At 47.1% G+C, this 17,540-nt stretch overlaps 1 protein-coding gene across 1 annotated transcript; it reads right to left on the bottom strand.

Moving 5' to 3' along the window:
* Positions 1-829: 829 nt before the first annotated feature.
* Positions 830-9,911, bottom strand: LOC309329769 (uncharacterized protein). The gene is made up of 2 exons (XM_081840780.1): positions 8,742-9,911; positions 830-2,323 (listed from the first exon to the last, which is right to left on the bottom strand). Exons 1-2 carry the CDS (start codon positions 9,747-9,749, stop codon positions 1,073-1,075), a joined length of 2,259 nt encoding a protein of 752 aa, XP_081696906.1. The 5' UTR covers positions 9,750-9,911; the 3' UTR covers positions 830-1,072.
* Positions 9,912-17,540: the final 7,629 nt, after the last annotated feature.

Here is a 17,540-nt window from a genome sequence, read left to right as displayed (position 1 = left end):
TTAACATTTAAGCACTATACCACTTTAAATAGTCACAGTTTCCCCCCAAAGAATTATGGGACCTGTAGTTTGTTAAGGATGCTGAGAGTTGTTAGGAGACTACTGTGTTCACAATTCCCAGAGTTTACCTATGAAAATGGATTGACTATTGAACCACTCGATTGTAGGTCTGAGAGGGGAACCGGGTTGTATAGGGAGGTTTGTTCTGCTTGCAAAAAACACTGTGTATTATAGACAGGAGGAAAGCAAAGCTCTTATTTCCCCTACAAAACTATAGGCCCAAGTATACCTATGGCACGTCTACACCACAAACTTAAACCGTTCTAACAATCAATTAGTGAACTGACTTCCTCTCTTCGCTGCAGAGCTTTAGGGCAGAGATGCAGAACCTGTGGTCCTCTAGATCAGTGTTTCCCAACCTTGGGCCTCCAGCTGTTTTTGGACTACAACTCCCATCATCCCTAGCTAGCAAGACCAGTGGTCAGGGATAATGGGAATTGTAGTTCAAAAACAGCTGGAGGCCCAAGGCTGGGAAACACTGCTCTAGATCATGTTTTTGGGCTCCCATCCCCATCAGCTGCAGCCAGCATGGCCAATGATCAGGGATAATTGTCATGGCTGGGCAACATCTGGAGGACCCCAGATTGCCTACCTCTTTGGCACAGCATCCTTTGGGGAAAGTGGCACTTTAGTTAGCTTGGCTTGGCTTGGAGGAGAGCTGAATCTGCAACGCATTAAGCTCCAAACCTACATCTAAATAACCAAATGAAATTTGGGCAGCTTAGCAGGGAATGATTTGGTTCATAGGCAGTGGGCAATTACAGTAAAATATTTATCAAGGTATAAAATATTTAATAATATTGTGTCCTTTTATAGGTATCGATATATATATAAGTATAAAAGTGCTTATAAAGAAACCTCTTTACTTTCATTTAGTCTGCTTTTCTGATTGCTTCCTCCACTAATCTTTTATCTTCTCCTGACCCCAAAACCACCTTGTCCATTTGATTGGGCATTTGGGCTACCTATTCTCTGTTGCCTGAGTGAATGGGCATCTGTTGGTCCAGGTGTATCAGATTTCCGTGTTCTCAAACTGGGGCAGCACGACATCGTCTGCCAGGTTGTCTGGTTTCACGATTTCCCCCAGTTTCCCCACTCCTTCGGCTACCTCCAGCCGGGAATGTCCAGCCTGTTTGGACTCTGATTTGCCGCTGACTTGCACTTCACTTTTGTGATTTGGCTTGTGATCGCACTCAGTCCGGGAACTCTCCCCGTTTTTCATGACAGAAGTTGTCGAGATGCACTTGGGTTTGGGGGGCTGCATCCACACGTGGCTCAAAACGTCGTCGATGTGGAGCCGCCGGGCGACGTCCGGTTGGAGCATGCGGTAGATGAGGTCTTTGCATTCCATGGTCAGGTTTTTCGACTTGGGGAAGTGCACCCGGTGCTCCTTTTGCAGCCTCAGCATCTTGCGAATGTTGGAGTCGTCGTAAGGCATGGAGCCGCAGACCATGATGTACAGAATGACCCCTAGGCTCCACATATCGTAGATCTTGGGCTCGTAGGGGATGCCTTGCAGCACCTCTGGGGCGGCATAAGCAGCAGAACCACAGAAGGTCTTGCTGTGGATAATTTTGCCTTCTTCATCGCGGGTCAAGCGCTTGGAGAAGCCAAAGTCCGAAAGCTTGATGTGATAATCTTTGTCCAGAAGCAGGTTTTCACATTTCAAGTCCCGGTGGACAATGTCAGAATCATGGCAGTATTTTATAGCGGCGCATAGCTGGCGGAACATCTTCCTCGCAATGTCTTCGGGCATTGCCCCTTTGCTCTTGATGAACTCCAGCAAATCCCCCTGGACTCCCAACTCCATCACGATGTAGACTTTGCCATCTGACGTCTCGAAGATCTCATAGGTTTTTATGATGGATCGGTGGTTCACTTTGGCTAAGATGTCTATTTCCCTCGGAAGGAACCTCTCCAGAAAGTCCAGCGGAGCTTTCTTCCTGTCTATGATTTTTACTGCTACGTCAAATTTCAGCCGTTCCGAAAAGGCCGATTTCACCTTGGCGTAAGAGCCTTCTCCCAAATTTCCTCCCATGATGTAACCTCTTTTTTTAAGGACGGCAGCGTCGTCCATCGTGCTATAGGCAGACGCAAAGATAAGTTTGGTCACGTTGTTGGCGTACTCTTCCAGCCACTTACTAGGTATTCCATCGTTGGTCATTGGAGCGTTGCCTGGTTCTGGGAAGTTGGATGACATAGAATTTTGAGCATTGTTTATCGGGTGATGTCTCCATGTGATGTCACAACTAGCATTAAGCAACTAGCAGTCTGTGATATAATAGTCAATATCAACCTCAGAGACAAATGATCTTTGGTGAGGGAACATTATAGGTTCTTTAAAAACAAACAACCCATCTCTGTTCTTGTTTGGGTTGTTTTTTTTTAGCCTGATAGTGAAAGAAGGAAATTGTCTTGTAAGCAAAGAGTTTGAACATTTGCTGATTACCTACGGGACCACCTCTCCTGGTATGCCCCACAGAGAAACCTACGGTCTGCAAATAATAACATCCTCAAGGTCCCAGGCCTCAGAGAGGTTAGGCTGGCCTCAACTAGAGCCAGGGCCTTCTCGGCTGCGGCTCCAATCTGGTGGAACGCTCTGTCACAAGAGACTAGGGCCCTGCGGGACCTGACATCCTTCCGCAGGGCCTGCAAGACAGAGTTGTTCCACCAGGCCTTTGGTCAGGGCACAGCCTGACTCCCTCCTCTGGCAACCTGCTTAGAATCTTGCTTAATTAGTTGCCATTAATTAGATTTTAATTGATTTTTATAATGAAATATTTTTAGAATGTGTGAATATCTGATTGTTTGATTGTTGATTGTTGTTAGCCGCCCTGAGCCCGGCTTCGGCTGGGGAGGGCGGGATATAAATAAAATTTATTATTATTATTATTATTAGTACCCAGGCACTATTTCATTTCTACCATCACAACATTATCAAGCAACCCTCAAATCAATCTGCGTAGCGGAATTTCACTCCACTCCACAGTGTTCAAATGCTGAATTAGCTTATCATAAGTGTGTTTTAAATTGCGGGTGAAAGCTAGCAGCCACAAAAGGAATCCATGGAACACATACAGACTGGGTACAGAAAACTTGACTGGACTTTGAAGGGTCCTTTATTCATTTCCCTGTAGCAAATACAGTGGTTAAACGTGAAATTTCCAGACAATGGATGAGGTAAGATGTCCTTGCTAAGTCAGCTTCTGAACAGATTCCCACAATGCATTGGGGTTGCAGAGGAATCAGGTGACATCATTTTTAAAATTCCGCATCTTGTTAAATATGAAATGCAGAAGTCAAACGACGTGTTTTGAGGTGACAGAAACCAAGTTGCATGTTAAGATTAAAATTAAGCACCAGTGTTTTTCAGACTACCAGTCGTGTAAAAAGCATGAATCAACAGCATTTAAAGATCATTGCTAACTTTCAGGAAAGATCCCTGCAGGAAAAAAAAAAAAAAATCAGAAAACAGGCCCCAACAGACTTTGCATGGTCCTTCACCTTGGGGTTTCACGGGGTTCTTCATCTTTAGTGAATCACGAGGCTACATGGAGTTCCTTGTGGCACTTTCATAATGTTCTCAGCTCAAGCAAGTTAAACAGCCATTTCTGTGCCAAACCCACAGATTTGGCCTCTCTGGTTGTGGTCAGAAATTCTAAACTCCCACCCCAGTCCCAAAACCGTTCCTGTAGCTGTATGCAGGATTTTGAGGCACAATTCCAGGAGTACACCTGCCATCGTGCTGGCATTCTGGGTGTCCCCATCATATTTCTCCCTCCTGATCTAGTCCACTTCATCCCCTGTCCCAGATCAAAGTTTTACCCCCAGTCCCTGGTGTGTCTGGGGGGGAAACCTCTTTCTGAACTAGTTGGCTCAGGACCACCACCACCCCTTGTGTCCCATTGGTGTAATGATGGCTGCTCTCGCTGGTCTTCTGACTGGAAATGCTCCACAGTTGTGGTGGGAGTACAAAAATTGAGGTCCCAGAAGGGTTGGGGAAGAGGTAGGGGAGTGAACAACGGCTCTTATTTTCATTTGAGGAATGCTGGAGGCTATGGATGATGGCTCTGGACCAACTAGGATGAAAGCAGTTGGGTGAGCAAGCACCCTAACCCAACAGTTCGGCTGTGTGAATTTGCTGGTGTCAAGACTCAGATTGGCGATGAAAGGGCCGTCTCCTTCCAGAAGCATCTTCTCACTTGTCAATACCATGGTTGGAGGCCCTTCTTTGGTTGCCCCCTGCCAGTCCCTCAACTTTGGGAGTTAGGCAGGTGGAAATTGTGGGAAAGGCTGCTCTCCAATATTGCCAATGTGTCCCCAGAGCCTAGGTAGAATCTAGACCCATGTAAAAAAACACAAAAATGTTTTAAAAAACGTTTTGAAAAATATTTTGAATTTGCCATAAGCTCACCATCGCCATCTAGTGTCACGTTTGAATAATGTACTTAAAACACTCTTAAAACGTTATATTTGCAGCTGTATAGCTAAGTCCCTAGTCTGATAGGTTCCAGGCAGGGATCACTACCAGTTTTAAGTCCACATTGGCACATTTGGATTTTTGAAGGGGGAACTCTGGACACTGCTGTTAAGTTGTGGGTGAACATATCAGACGACACAGTGATTCTTCAGACAGCTCTTGTTTATTCACAGGCCAGAACAGAACTGAACTGAAGGGTTCAGCCAACCTGCTAATATAGAGCTCAACTACAAAGAAACAGTAACAACTTTCTGTAACTATCCAATCACTGAACATCACTTTCAATTCCTTATTGGCATATGTGGACCTGAGTGAAAACTATCTACAATATCCCCCTGCTGGCCCAGGGTGAAAACTTCAGTACATAACAACTGCTGTCTCCTCTCCTCTCTGCTGGATCAGCTCCCTCCTGCAGAGAAAGAGAGAGCATGTATACATGCACATGTACACACAAGTTTGACTTTTCTGAGTGAACTGGGTTAAAGCCAGATCCGGTAGTATTAACCTGAGCCTTAAAAAGCACATAGAGCTGAGACAGGAAATGGGGAAGAGGGATACTCTTTCAACTTCCTCCTTTGGCTCTCCCAAGGGAGAGAAAAGCAGCTGCACTCACCAGTTCTTGACCAAGGGAACCATGAACGGAGGGAGGCTTGGTGAGTGCCCACAGCCAATTTTTTGGCAACTTTTCCACCAAGCTGCGCTGTGGTCTAAACCACTGAGCCTAGGGCTTGCCGATCAGAAGGTCGGCGGTTCGAATCCCCGCGATGGAGTGAACTCCCGTTGTTCAGTCCCAGCTCCTGCCAACCTAGCAGTTCGAAAGCATGTCAAAGTGCAAGTAGATAAATAGGTACCGCTCTGGTGGGAAGGTAAACGGCGTTTCCGTGTGCTGCTCTGGTTCACCAGAGGCGGCTTAGTAATGCTAAGCGTATGTAACGTAAAGCGTATGTAACCTGAGGTACCACTGTATTATTATTATTATTATTAGCCAATGGGCTGCAATCAATCAGCTAATGAAATAACTGAGCTTGGTTCTTTGAAGGTATCCGAATGTTTTATTTTTAAGCTTGATTATCCTTACAACAGCTGGGAAAGGAAAGGGGAGGACAAAGTGTGTTGTGCTTTCAAAGGATTTTCAAATGGTTTTACAGTGGTGCCCCGCAAGACGAACACCTCGCAAGACGGAAAATCCGCTAGACGAAAGGGTTTTCCGTTTTGCGAGGCGCTTCGCAAAACGAATTTCCCTATGGGCTTGCTTCGCAAGACGAAAATGTCTTGCGAGTTCCTGTGGGTTTTTTCCCCCTTCCCCCTCTTTTTCTAAGCAGCTAAGCCGCTTATCAGCTGATCCGCTAAGCTGATAAGCTGCTAAAAGCCGCTAAAACGCTAATAGCGCTAATCCGCTAAGCTGTCAATGGGCTTGCTTCGCAAGACGAAAAAACCGCTATACGAAGAGACTCACGGAATGGATTAATTTCGTATTGCGAGGCACCACTGTATTTCTTCTTCTCCCCTGAATAATGAAAGAGACGTGTGTAGCCATTGTTATGTTATTCTGTCTGTTACCGCAGAAAAGAGGGGGGAGGCCTTTGATTTATGCTCAACAAGGAATTTAACAAGGCTTTATTATGCCCTCCCCCCTCGACTGAGGTTGAATGGATTTTATTTAAAATTATTTTTGGATCACGCCACGAGTGTGATGGAGCGATGCAGAGCGAGAAGAATGAACGGCTGCCGGATAGATCGGGCAAGAGGCCAAACTTGAGAAAATATTTTGTTTTTAACTGTGTGCCGAGAAAGAACTCCAGAGTGGAGTTTTAATGGCAGAGACTGGACATGTACTCTGTGAGTTATTTATGGCCACAGCCTTTACACTAGTTGGTGAGCAGTGGAAGGGATGGAATGGGACCTTGTAACATCCAGAAAAACACTGCAAAGAACTGGACAATGGAAGATAGTAATTAATTCTCCCAGGACAACAAGTCTCAAACAACTATGTTTATGAAGGATTACACACATGTAGTGGATTTTATACTTATAAGATGTAACAGAGGCGCTGTTTGTAAGGTGGAAAATTCGGTAAGCTGCAAATGACATAACAAAGACTGACGGATGACAACTAAACACTAAATAAGAAATGCAGCTATGGGAGGAAACGACTGATGTGTTTGCAACAGGAGCGGGAAACCTGATTTTAAGAAATTGTATTAAATTAAAGTAATTTGGTTGGATTTGTAATAGTTCGGAAAATTAATAAAAATAATTGAGTGTATGAGGACCGGGCATTCGCAGGGAAACCAAATGCTTGTTTACAAAGCTATTTTACTACCAGCCTTACTGTATGCTGGTGAAACATGGACCACTTATAATAAACACCATCTCCAACTCCTCGAAAGATACCATCAACGGTGTCTCCGAAAAAAATTGCACATCACTTGGGAAGACAGGCGAACTAATGCCAGTGTACTGGAAGAAGCAAAGATCACCAGTGTCAAAGCAATAATTCTTCAACATCAACTTCGTTGGACTGGTCATGTTGTTCGGATGCCTGAGTATCATCTTCCAAAGCAACTACTCTATTCCGAACTTAAAGGTGGAAAGCGTAATGCTGGTGGTCAACAAAAGTATTTTGGGCACTGTAGTTTTAACAGGAGGTTCTAGGCCAACTGCTTCCTGACTCATGAAGGGGAGTGCATCAAAATCCCCTGCTAAACTAGAGGGGGGAACCCCGTTATTTTAGCAGGGGGTGGAGCTGTGGGTTAAACCACAGAGCCTAGGACTTGCTGATCAGAAGGTCGGCGGTTCAAATCCCTGTGATGGGGTGAGCTCCCATTGCTCGGTCCCAGCTCCTGCCAACCTAGCAGTTCGAAAGCACGTCAAAGTGCAAGTAGATAAATAGGTACCACTCCAGCGGGAAGGTAAACGGCATTTCCGTGCGCTGCTCTGGTTCTCCAGAAGCGACTTAGTCATGCTGGCCACATGACCCGGAAGCTGTACGCCAGCTCTCTCTGCCAATAAAGTGAGATGAGCACCGCAACCCCAGAATCAGTCACGACTGGATCTAATGGTCGGGGTCCCTTTACCTTACCTACTATGCTGAATCAGGAATGGGGGTTAATATCTAAGCAGGATTTAACCCCTGCTCATCGACTGACAAGCGGGGGTTAAACCCTGCTCTGTTTGGCTGTGTGCCCCTGGTCCCTCCAGATAACAGGCATGTTCAACAGGATTTTATCTTGCCTTCCTGCCCATCAGATGATGTCACACGAGCCACATCCACTGAGAAGCAGGTGGGCATGGTTTGGGGAAAACTGGCCGGAAGCCAGTCGAAATCACCCCTGATTTAGCTGAAACTCCTGCACATGCTAAGTAAGGAATCCATTTAGAAACAAAACACAGGGAGAGAGTTTAAGATTATAGTTTTACTGGATCTGGATTTTCTATAACCTTAATTTCACTGGGACTGATTTCTTACGCGGAACTTCAGCACAGATACCTTATGTGTGTGTACCTTCCGTGGCAGAAGTTGCCATCACAGACGCAGACAGTTCAAAGGGTTTGCAGCTGGTCGTCATTGCAGAAAAAACTGACTGGTGTTACAGCAGGCGGGTCTCTTTGAAGCTATATTTTAGATCTCACGAGTAGCAGGTACCAACCTGGAAGGTGTATCGGGCCAAGACTCATCAGGACATGGCAAAAGTCACATCTACGCCACCCATTTTGAAAACACTCTTAGGCCACTTTTACCGTCATGGCTCCTCTCCACCCCAAAGGATCCTGGGAACTGTTGTTGGATAAGGGTGCTGACCTCACGGAGCTAACCCCCCTGGCATCCTTAGCAAATGACAGTTACCAGGATCCTCCATGACTGTTGAAGTGGTATAAGAGCGCTTTAAGCTGCATGGTGCGGTTGTTTACAGAGGATTTAAAAAGGGTCAGAAAAATCTATTTCCTCTCCATCCAACATTGTGCATCTTGCAAATGTCGAGAGGTGCAGATGTTGTTGGCTCCTGTGGCCAACAACAATCTGAAAGGACTTGATGTTGACCAAAAGAAAAGAAAAGAAAATGCCTCCACAATTGTTTTTATCTCTTTCCATAAAATGTTTTCAGGACGTAGTCTTTAAAGAGTTCTCTGGAACTGGCGGTGCTACAGAAAGCCACTGTCCTATTCGCCTCTGCTTGTCGCGGGGCCACTGGATTTTTCAAAGACAAGTCCTTTGCATCTTGTCAGAGAGGACATCCAAGTCTGCATGCCTTTCTTCCTGGAGAATTTGCTCGTTGTCCGAAGGCTCCGGCCCCGACGACTCCTTCCCAAACATGGCCCTTATCTGATTATGATGGTGGGAGCATTCCCCCGACTTCATGAGGGTGGTGTCCGAAGCGGATCTCTGGTCCTGCATCCACACATGCATTAAAACCTCGTCGATGCAGAGTCGGCGGGAGACATCGGGTTGGAGCATGCGGTAAATGAGATCTTTGCATTCGACCGACAGCACTTTGGACCGGGGGAAGTGTACCCGGTGCTCCTTCTGTAGCTTGAGCATTTTCTTAATGTTCGAGTCATCGTAAGGCATCGAGCCACACACCATGATGAACAGGACCACCCCCAAGCTCCATATGTCGTAAACCTTTGGCTGGTAAGGGATGCCTTGCAGTACTTCCGGGGCCGCGTAGGCCGCCGAACCACAGAAAGTCTTGCTGAGGACCACCCTGCCATCTTCGTCGCGGGCGACTCTCTTGGAAAAGCCAAAGTCTGTCAGTTTGATGTTGAATTCTTTGTCCAGAAGAAGGTTCTCGCATTTCAAGTCCCGGTGGACAATGTCCAGCTCGTGGCAGTACTTGATGGCGCTGGCGAGCTGGTAGAACATCTTGCGGGCAACGTCTTCAGGAATGGCTCCTCTCTTCTTGATGAACTCCAGCAAGTCTCCTTGGACGCCCAGTTCCGTCACGATGTAGACTTTGCCGTCGGAGGTCTCAAAGATCTCGTAGGTCTTGATGATAGCGGGGTGCTTTACCCTGGCCAGCATCTCTATCTCTCTGGGGAGGAACCTCTCCAAGAAGTCCCGAGGAGCCTTCCTCTTGTCGATGATCTTGACGGCCACGTTGCACTTCAGCCGATCCGAGTAGGCCGATTTCACCTTGGCGTAAGACCCTTCTCCGAGGTTGATCCCCATGATGTAGCCTCTCTTTTTAAGAACTTCAGCATCATCCATAGTCCTGGAGGCAGACCCTAAGCAATATGTTCAAGTTGGCTGAGCATCCCGGATCCTGCCCCCCTCCGATTCACGCACATTCCAGGATGGTCATCTGAAATGGCCTTGGGCTCCCCTTCCTGGGATGTTGCAGGAGAACACTCAACATTCTTTTGTGATGTCACAATGGCTTGTGTCAGAGCTAAGTCATTCGGGACGCCAAGGTTCAGGTAACATTCCCGCATACCATCTGAAAGTACGGGCTTATTGTCTATTTATTTATTTCCTTATTTGATGTCTTCATATCCCACCTTTCTCCCAGACTGAAATTCACAGCAGCTTGCGACTTTAAAAACATCAATATATAAAATCCTAAGCCATAAAAATAAACTCACCCACCCCAAATAGAATACATTTAGAACCGGCAATTAAAGTGCTGTTTGCCCAGACAGGGAATTCCACAATATGGGGGCAGCTACAGAAAAGACTCTTGTCTCTTGTCACGAGCAACTGTGCTTCTGAGGTGTTTACCTGAGCATCTCAACACCCAGGCAGGCTTATATAGGGAGATATGATATTTCAGGTAGCCTGGGAGCCTTTAAAAGGGTTGACCTTTTTGCAAAAAGACCAACCTATGTATTGTAGACAGGAGGGAGAGCAAAGCTCCATGCTACATTTTCCCTACAAAACTATAAATCTGGATGAGTCAAGTAAAATTAGGGCACATTCTTCTTCCAAAGGGAATGCTGGGAATTGTAACCCTGGGAGGGGAATGGTGTGTGTGTGTGTGTGTGTGTGTGTGTGTGTGTCTTAACAATTCTCAGCACCCTGAACAAAAGGCAGGGCCCAGAATTCTTTGCAGGAAACTGTGGATGTTTAAAGCGGTATGATACCACTTTAAATGTATAGTGCAGATGGGGCCTGGGACTAACACTGGATCTACTAAATATTTATTTGGGAGAGTGGTTGGTCTGTCTGTCTGTCCACCTGTTTATTGGTTGTCTATCTGCCTCTTGAGAAATCATCACTAAACTTGGCACAAGGGGTCCTGAGGTGGCAGTTAGCAGTGGCATTTGGATGCTGGGTGCCATCTTGAATCAAGATGGTGGACCAAAATATGACTGTAAAGTGACTTGGCCCCTTTTTGGCATAGATTTGGCTGCCTCTCGGGATATCATTACCAAACCTGGCATGCGGGTTCCCAAAGGGCAGGGGGAATGTGGTGTTTGCCTACACTTGGATTCCGGGTGCCATTTTGATTCAAGATGGTGGGCCAAAATGTGACTTTGCCCATTATTTCGTGTGATGGGTTCACACACACACAAATTACACTATCCATTTTTTATTTTTTTTTAAATTTGGTTTCTACAAATTCCTGGGCACTCCCAGCTAGTTCTTAAGTAGGACAGAGCTATGGGATGCGGGTGGCGCTGTGGGTTAAACCACAGAGCCTAGGACTTGCCGATCAGAAGGTTGGCGGTTCGGATCCCCGTGACGGGGCGAGCTCCCGTTGCTCGGTCCCTGCTCCTGCCAACCTAGCAGTTTGAAAGCATGTCAAAGTGTGAGTAGATAAATAGGTACCACTCTGGTGGGAAGGTAAACGGCGTTTCTGTGCGCTGCTCTGGTTTGCCAGAAGCGGCTTAGTCATGCTGGCCACATGACCCGGAAGCTCCCTCGGCCAGTAAAGCGAGATGAGCGCCGCAACCCCAGAGTCGGTCATGACTGGACCTAATGGTCAGAGGTCCCTTTACCTTTTTATGGTTCGCAAAGAACATGGGACTGATGTCAAGGCTGATAGCCCCACATCACGCACTTCCTCCTTGTCAACCCGGCCCACTCATGATACACAAAAACCTTTGAAGAAATGGAATGCAATAAAGGACACACACTTAGAAACAACAGCCCTCCCTTCCCCTGTCTTCAGGTACCCTTGAATCAAGGAGAACACGGTCAATGTTACGTGACTTGCCTACAGATGATGTGCTGCGTCTCTCCAATGGTGTCACTGCACCTTGGTAAAACATCAAAGCTTTGATAAACAAGGAAGTTTGGAGGCAATTCTTATTAATAAGAGCCACTATTCCATTCATCGCAGAAGGCTCTTGGGAGATGATTCCTTTGAAGAAAAAACCTCACCCACCCTGCTTGAAGAGGAGGACTGCTCTGCCTCTGAAGGATGGCGCCAGATCTTTCCCGCCAAAGGTGACATTTCTTCTCCATTAAGTTTTGGGAAGATCTTTCAGAAGAACCTTGAATCAAATTGAGAGCTGTACTGAAACCCACTCTCTTGTTTTATTTTTTTAGATTTTAAACATCTTTATTGAACCTTCAAAAAGGACATAATTATATGTGCACTAAACGTGGTGAGACATAAATAAAAGAGAAAGAAAAAGAGAAACAGAACCCGTGTAGAAGGGAAAATAAAGAGGGGAGGAGGGGACCCCAAAACTGTATCCTTTACAAGGTTGTTAGTGTACTTCACCAGATCTTAACCTATTACAGTATTTGTAAGAATGGATTCCAAATATCATTGAATTTGTCCAAGGTAAATCTGCTTTTATATGCAACTTGTTCATGTCTTGCGAGTTTGTATGTCTTCAATCCAGTCGTAGAAGGGAGCCACATTTTTATTTTTCCGATTCATCAGGATCAGGCTTTTTCCTGTGGTAAGGGCACAGAGAGTCCACTTGTACTGTCCTTTTGTAAGGTTCTATATGCTGGTATATAATTCACGAGGACATTTTGCTCTGTAAATGTAAGGTTGTTCTCTGTTTACACACACACACACACACACGACATAATAAATAACAAGCTGATGTTGAAGGAAGGGAGAGTTTAGCTCTGTCGCAATATAGATAGCAATATAGATTGCCTGAGCAGCTTTGGCTTTAGATTCCAATAAAGATTGCTTAAGCAGGTTTGGCTTGTGACACTGGTCAAGTAAAGAATAGGAGAAGCCACGTAGGCCCAAAAGACAGGGAAATGGGTGAGGAACTTGCTTAACGTGATTATCCTTCTAAGGTAAGATGCTAGGTTGGCAACTGGTGATTGGTGGAAGGAAGGTGTACCTATAGGTTGGCAATTGGTGACTGGTGGAGAAAGGTGTACCTACAGTATAAGAATGCCTGCCAAATGCCATGTATTTGCGGCCAGTCTTTGAGAAGTGATTCCACTGGTTGTCTCTGCGCAGATCTCAATAAACTATTTTCTCCGAAGAACTCTGGTCCCTGGTGAGTTGTCTCCTCTGAGGTCCTGGGGAAGCGGGCAAATGAGCCTTGGCTCAGGGTCCTTATAATATAATAAGGCTTCAGATTTGGGGGCTCGGCCGGGATCTGCCCCTCCCCCCAGGACCGGAGGCCAGGCTCAACCGTGGTGAACAGCTCGGTTCGGTGTCTGCGGTTCTGGCGCGCACCCTGCCATTTCGTAGGGGGAACCGGCCACATCGTTCCGGAGTGGAGACACCCGGTTGAGGGAGAAAATAGAACGGCCGTGACAGGAAAACCCGCTGCGGGACAAGGTAAGCCCAGTGGTTTATTAAGGGGCTTGAGGTCTGATCAACCTCACCTGGCCGTGGCAATAAGGTGCCGCTAGGAAAGGAGCTGGCCGTGGCAATAAGGTGCCGCCAGTAGACAAAGGCAGAACAGGAAAAAAGGGAAAGGGGTCGGGCTGTGTTGTATGTGGTGTGTGAAAGTCTCCTCTAGTGAAAGGAAGAATGTATGAGTGATCGGGGCTTAGCGTCCCCATGGTCAAGCGTATGTAGGTCTGTGCATTTTTTGGCAGCGCGAGCTCGACCAAATCACAGTCTGAAGTGTGTGGAACATGACTGATTGTCATTTTTGTACTAGGAGCGGAGGAGACTAAAGACATGGGGTCTGGAGGGAGTAAATGTACCCCTCTACAGTGTTTTCTCAGTAATTGAAAGGCTGCCATGAAGGAAAGATTAAGAACTTTGTGTGAGGTCGATTGGCCCACCCAAGGGCAAATTGGCCACCAGAGGGCACCTTCGATTTGGCCTTAATCAATCCCTTATGGCAGAACATCCTCAGAATCCACCCCAACCAAATCCCATATATTTCAACTTGGAAGAGAAATGTGGAGAAAAACCCCCCATGGTTACAAGGGTGTCAAGGGAGTATAAGCCAGGAAAAGGTTTGCGCCATTCAAACTATCCGGCCAAAACCCCCAGTCCTGGTTGATAATTCTGAAGATGATGGTCTTCTGAGGCCACCACCATACGCCCCTACAAGAACAGTTCCCAACCCAGAACCCAGAGAAGGGGACCCAGGTGATGTGCCCGCAGGAGGGGGAGGAGCAGTACCTAAGACGCCACATCTAAGGCCAGAGGATAAGAGGGATAAGGAGAGAGAAAAGGAAGAAGAGGAAGAAGAGGAAGAGTTTTTAGAAAAGTTAAGGAAAGTCAATGTCCAAGGAAGAAAGTGGACTCCTGTAGATGAGGATAGGGTACGTAGATATGTGGAACCATTCGCCACAGCAGTAGATGTAAGTCCACATTTGGTGGACATAGCAAGTTGCAAGTCAGAGAAATGGAAGACGAGGCAAAAGAAATGGTTGGACGCAGCTGCCCGCGCGGCCACTCATTATAAAAGGCAGAGACAGGAACCAGAACAATTGAAGTCAGGCGTGGCAATTATGCCACTGCGGAGGGTTTATGACCCACCCGGTCCACCAGGAGCAAATGGAGAGCCAGCACCCCGTACTTATACCATCCAGCACATACCATTCACCACTGCAGATGTGTGCAATTGGAAGAATCAGAACCCTAGTTTTGAGGAAGACCCTGCAAGAATAATCAAGTTATTTGAGGGCATTTTTAAAACCTACAAGCCTACTTATGATGATATACAGTACCTCTTGGACTCCCTTTTAACCACTGAGGAGGTCCGAAAGGTTCACACAGGAGCCAGAGAATATCTGAGAACCCAGGCAAATACTGAAGCACAGATAGAGGGTCTATACCCCCGCACCACCCCTAATTGGGACTACCAAACGGCGGGAGGCATCACCACTTTGGAAACTTACCAAAGGACTGTACTAGAAGGAATAAAAAGAGCAGCCAAGCGCCCCATTAAAATGCCCAAAATAGCAGAGGTTGTTCAGAAGCCCTACTGGAATTGCTGGACGCGTATGGAAACCCAAGCAGGTGGCAGTCATCCACTGCTATGGACACCGCACAGGGCCAAGTGAGGAAGCATGTGGAAACTGATTGGCTGATCGTATAGCGAAAGAAGCAGCCCAAAAGGGCAGCCTAAACCGGTCACAGTTAGTGGCCCCATTAATACCGGAAGCCATCCTTGAATCCTGTATAAAACCAAGATACACCCCAGCTGAGGAGGACACTATTAATGTAGAGGGGTTGGAGAAATCTGAGGAAGGATGGTACATTACGCCAGACAAGTGTGTGTGGATACCAGCAGCTCTTTCTTCCCATTTTGTCCACAAATACCACGCCACTACCCATGTGGGCCCTGATGCAATGGCCAAACAGCTTGAGAGATGCTTTTATATCACCAATTTATACCAATTAGCAAGTCAGGCTTGCAGAAGATGCACCTTATGTCAGAAGAACAACCCACGAACTGGTCAATTGGGCCCACCTGGAGTACAACACTCAGGAACCGCGCCTATGGAAGACCTCGTGGTAGATTTCACTGAACTCCCATGGTGTGGATTATACCATTATTTGTTGGTGGCAGTGTGCACCTACACTGGATGTGTAGAAGCCTGGCCCACCAAGACTGAGCGGTCAACTGAGGTTACCAGATGCCTGCTGCGAGAAATCATTTCGCAGTATGGTTTACCTCGCTCCGTAGGATCTGATAATGGGCCAGCCTTTGTACACAAAGTGTTACAGGAATTAGCAAAGATATTGCAGATAAATTGGAAGTTGCATACTGCTTATAGGCCCCAGAGCTCGGGTAAAGTAGAGCGCATGAACAGGACTTTGAAAAATCAGCTAGCTAAACTGACTCAGGAGACAGGCTCAAACTGGGTGGCGATGTTGCCCCTTGCCTTGTTGAGAGTTCGCAGCCTGCCCTCCAAGAGAACTCATTTGTCTCCCTTTGAGCTTATGTTCGGCAGGCCGGTGCCTTATGTGCGTATGATATCCCCTGTTCCTGCTCAGGATATGGAGATAAATAACTATGTACAGTCAGTCTCCCGAGTTCTCCTTTCTCTCAACAGGTGGACCCAAGCTCGCACCCCTTGTGTGCTAGTCGAGCCTCTACATCGATACGAGCCTGGTGACGAGGTGTGGATAAAGGATTGGTCCCAAGCTCCTTTACAACCAACTTGGAAGGGACCATACACCGTTCTGTTGTCTACACCAACTGCAGTTAAAGTAGCAGGCGTCACCCCATGGGTCCACCACACATGTGCCAAGCGAGCTACATCTGAATGGACAACTTCCCTTGATCCTGAGAATCCCCTGCGGTTGACCATCTCCAAGATGTCCAGCAGACGACCGCCCTGCTAATGTCACTCCGGAGGCTGACATTTCTACGCACGGCTGAAGAAGTAAATGGGAGGAGCGCCCGCCGGTAGCGTTCCCAACGTGCCAACCGTCCGGTCTTTGCCCCCTGATAATGTTTTAATCCCTGAAAAAACTTTGGTGTGTATTATTTGGTCCAAAGAAGAGCCCATAGGGATTCTCACACCTAGTATTTGCCATTTGCAAGCTGCACATTATTCCTGTGGGTGTGTGGTAGCCCCCCCCCCGGACACCATCTCCTTGGGGTCTGTATCTGGCCCCTACCCACCGAGGACATAATCACCCTCCTGGGGACTCAGGAGTTTATTTACACACGATAGGATTTGACACCTGGAGGTTCCCGCGTTTCCCTCATTATCCTCACCGCCCTGAGCACCCAGATAGGCCCAATCCCGCACCTGACCCCTATCATGACTAAAGAATGGTGGGAAGAACCATGGAACCATTGGGCTTGGTGGATAGGAGTAATATGTACGGTCCTAATATTATGGATGATCCTGTTCTTTTGCTGGCACGAGCGCCATAGAATTTGCGGGAAAAAGTGTCCCTCCTGACAGTTCTCCTTCTCTTCCTAGTTGGGGAACCCGCCTGCGCTCTGGCCCAGGGGGAAGTAGGGTCCTGGATCTCCCAGGTAAACATTACCCGCCTCATGGTCACGCGGGGCATCCACAACCCTTATAACCGCTGGCTGCAAACGGCAGAAATGGTAGCTAAGGCGGAGAATAGGACCCGTTGCCTTGTTTGTGCCTTGGGACCTCTGGATGCGGCTGGGGGCATGCCCCTGCTTCCGTTGCCTCTTAATCAGACCTGAATCCAGTATACTGGAATCATCCCTATCCCCTCCGGGTTTATCGGATTCCCGGATGGTTCTGTGTCAACCAGACCAAAGATGCCACCCTTGGACACAATATAACTTTTACTGGGCGCTCCTCATGCAACTGTACGTGTAACCCCACTGATACCTCTGAGTGTGGGGGAGCCTGCACCAATTTAAATCTTTTAGCTTTTAGTTCTATGGGTGACCATACGGCCACCCAGAACAAGGATCCTGTATATTGGATTTGTGGGACAAAGGCTTTCCACCACCTCCCCAACGGTTGGTGGGGCAATTGTTATCCAGCCTTCCTTTTACCCCCCCATGTGGCTGCTCCCTACCACCTCATTTCCCCATCGCAATCACAGATCTGTTGATATCACGAATATAGCCTCAGGGAGCAAGTAGATCTGGGGAAAGGACGAATGGCCACCTGAGCGAATAATTGCCCACTATGATCCGGCCTCCTGGAACCCTGATGAGTTAGTAG

The sequence above is a fragment of the Podarcis erhardii genome (genome assembly GCF_964252035.2).
Source record: "Podarcis erhardii genome assembly, chromosome: 15".
NCBI classification, from domain to species: domain Eukaryota; kingdom Metazoa; phylum Chordata; class Lepidosauria; order Squamata; family Lacertidae; genus Podarcis; species Podarcis erhardii.
This window is presented reverse-complemented; position numbering and strand designations above follow the sequence as displayed.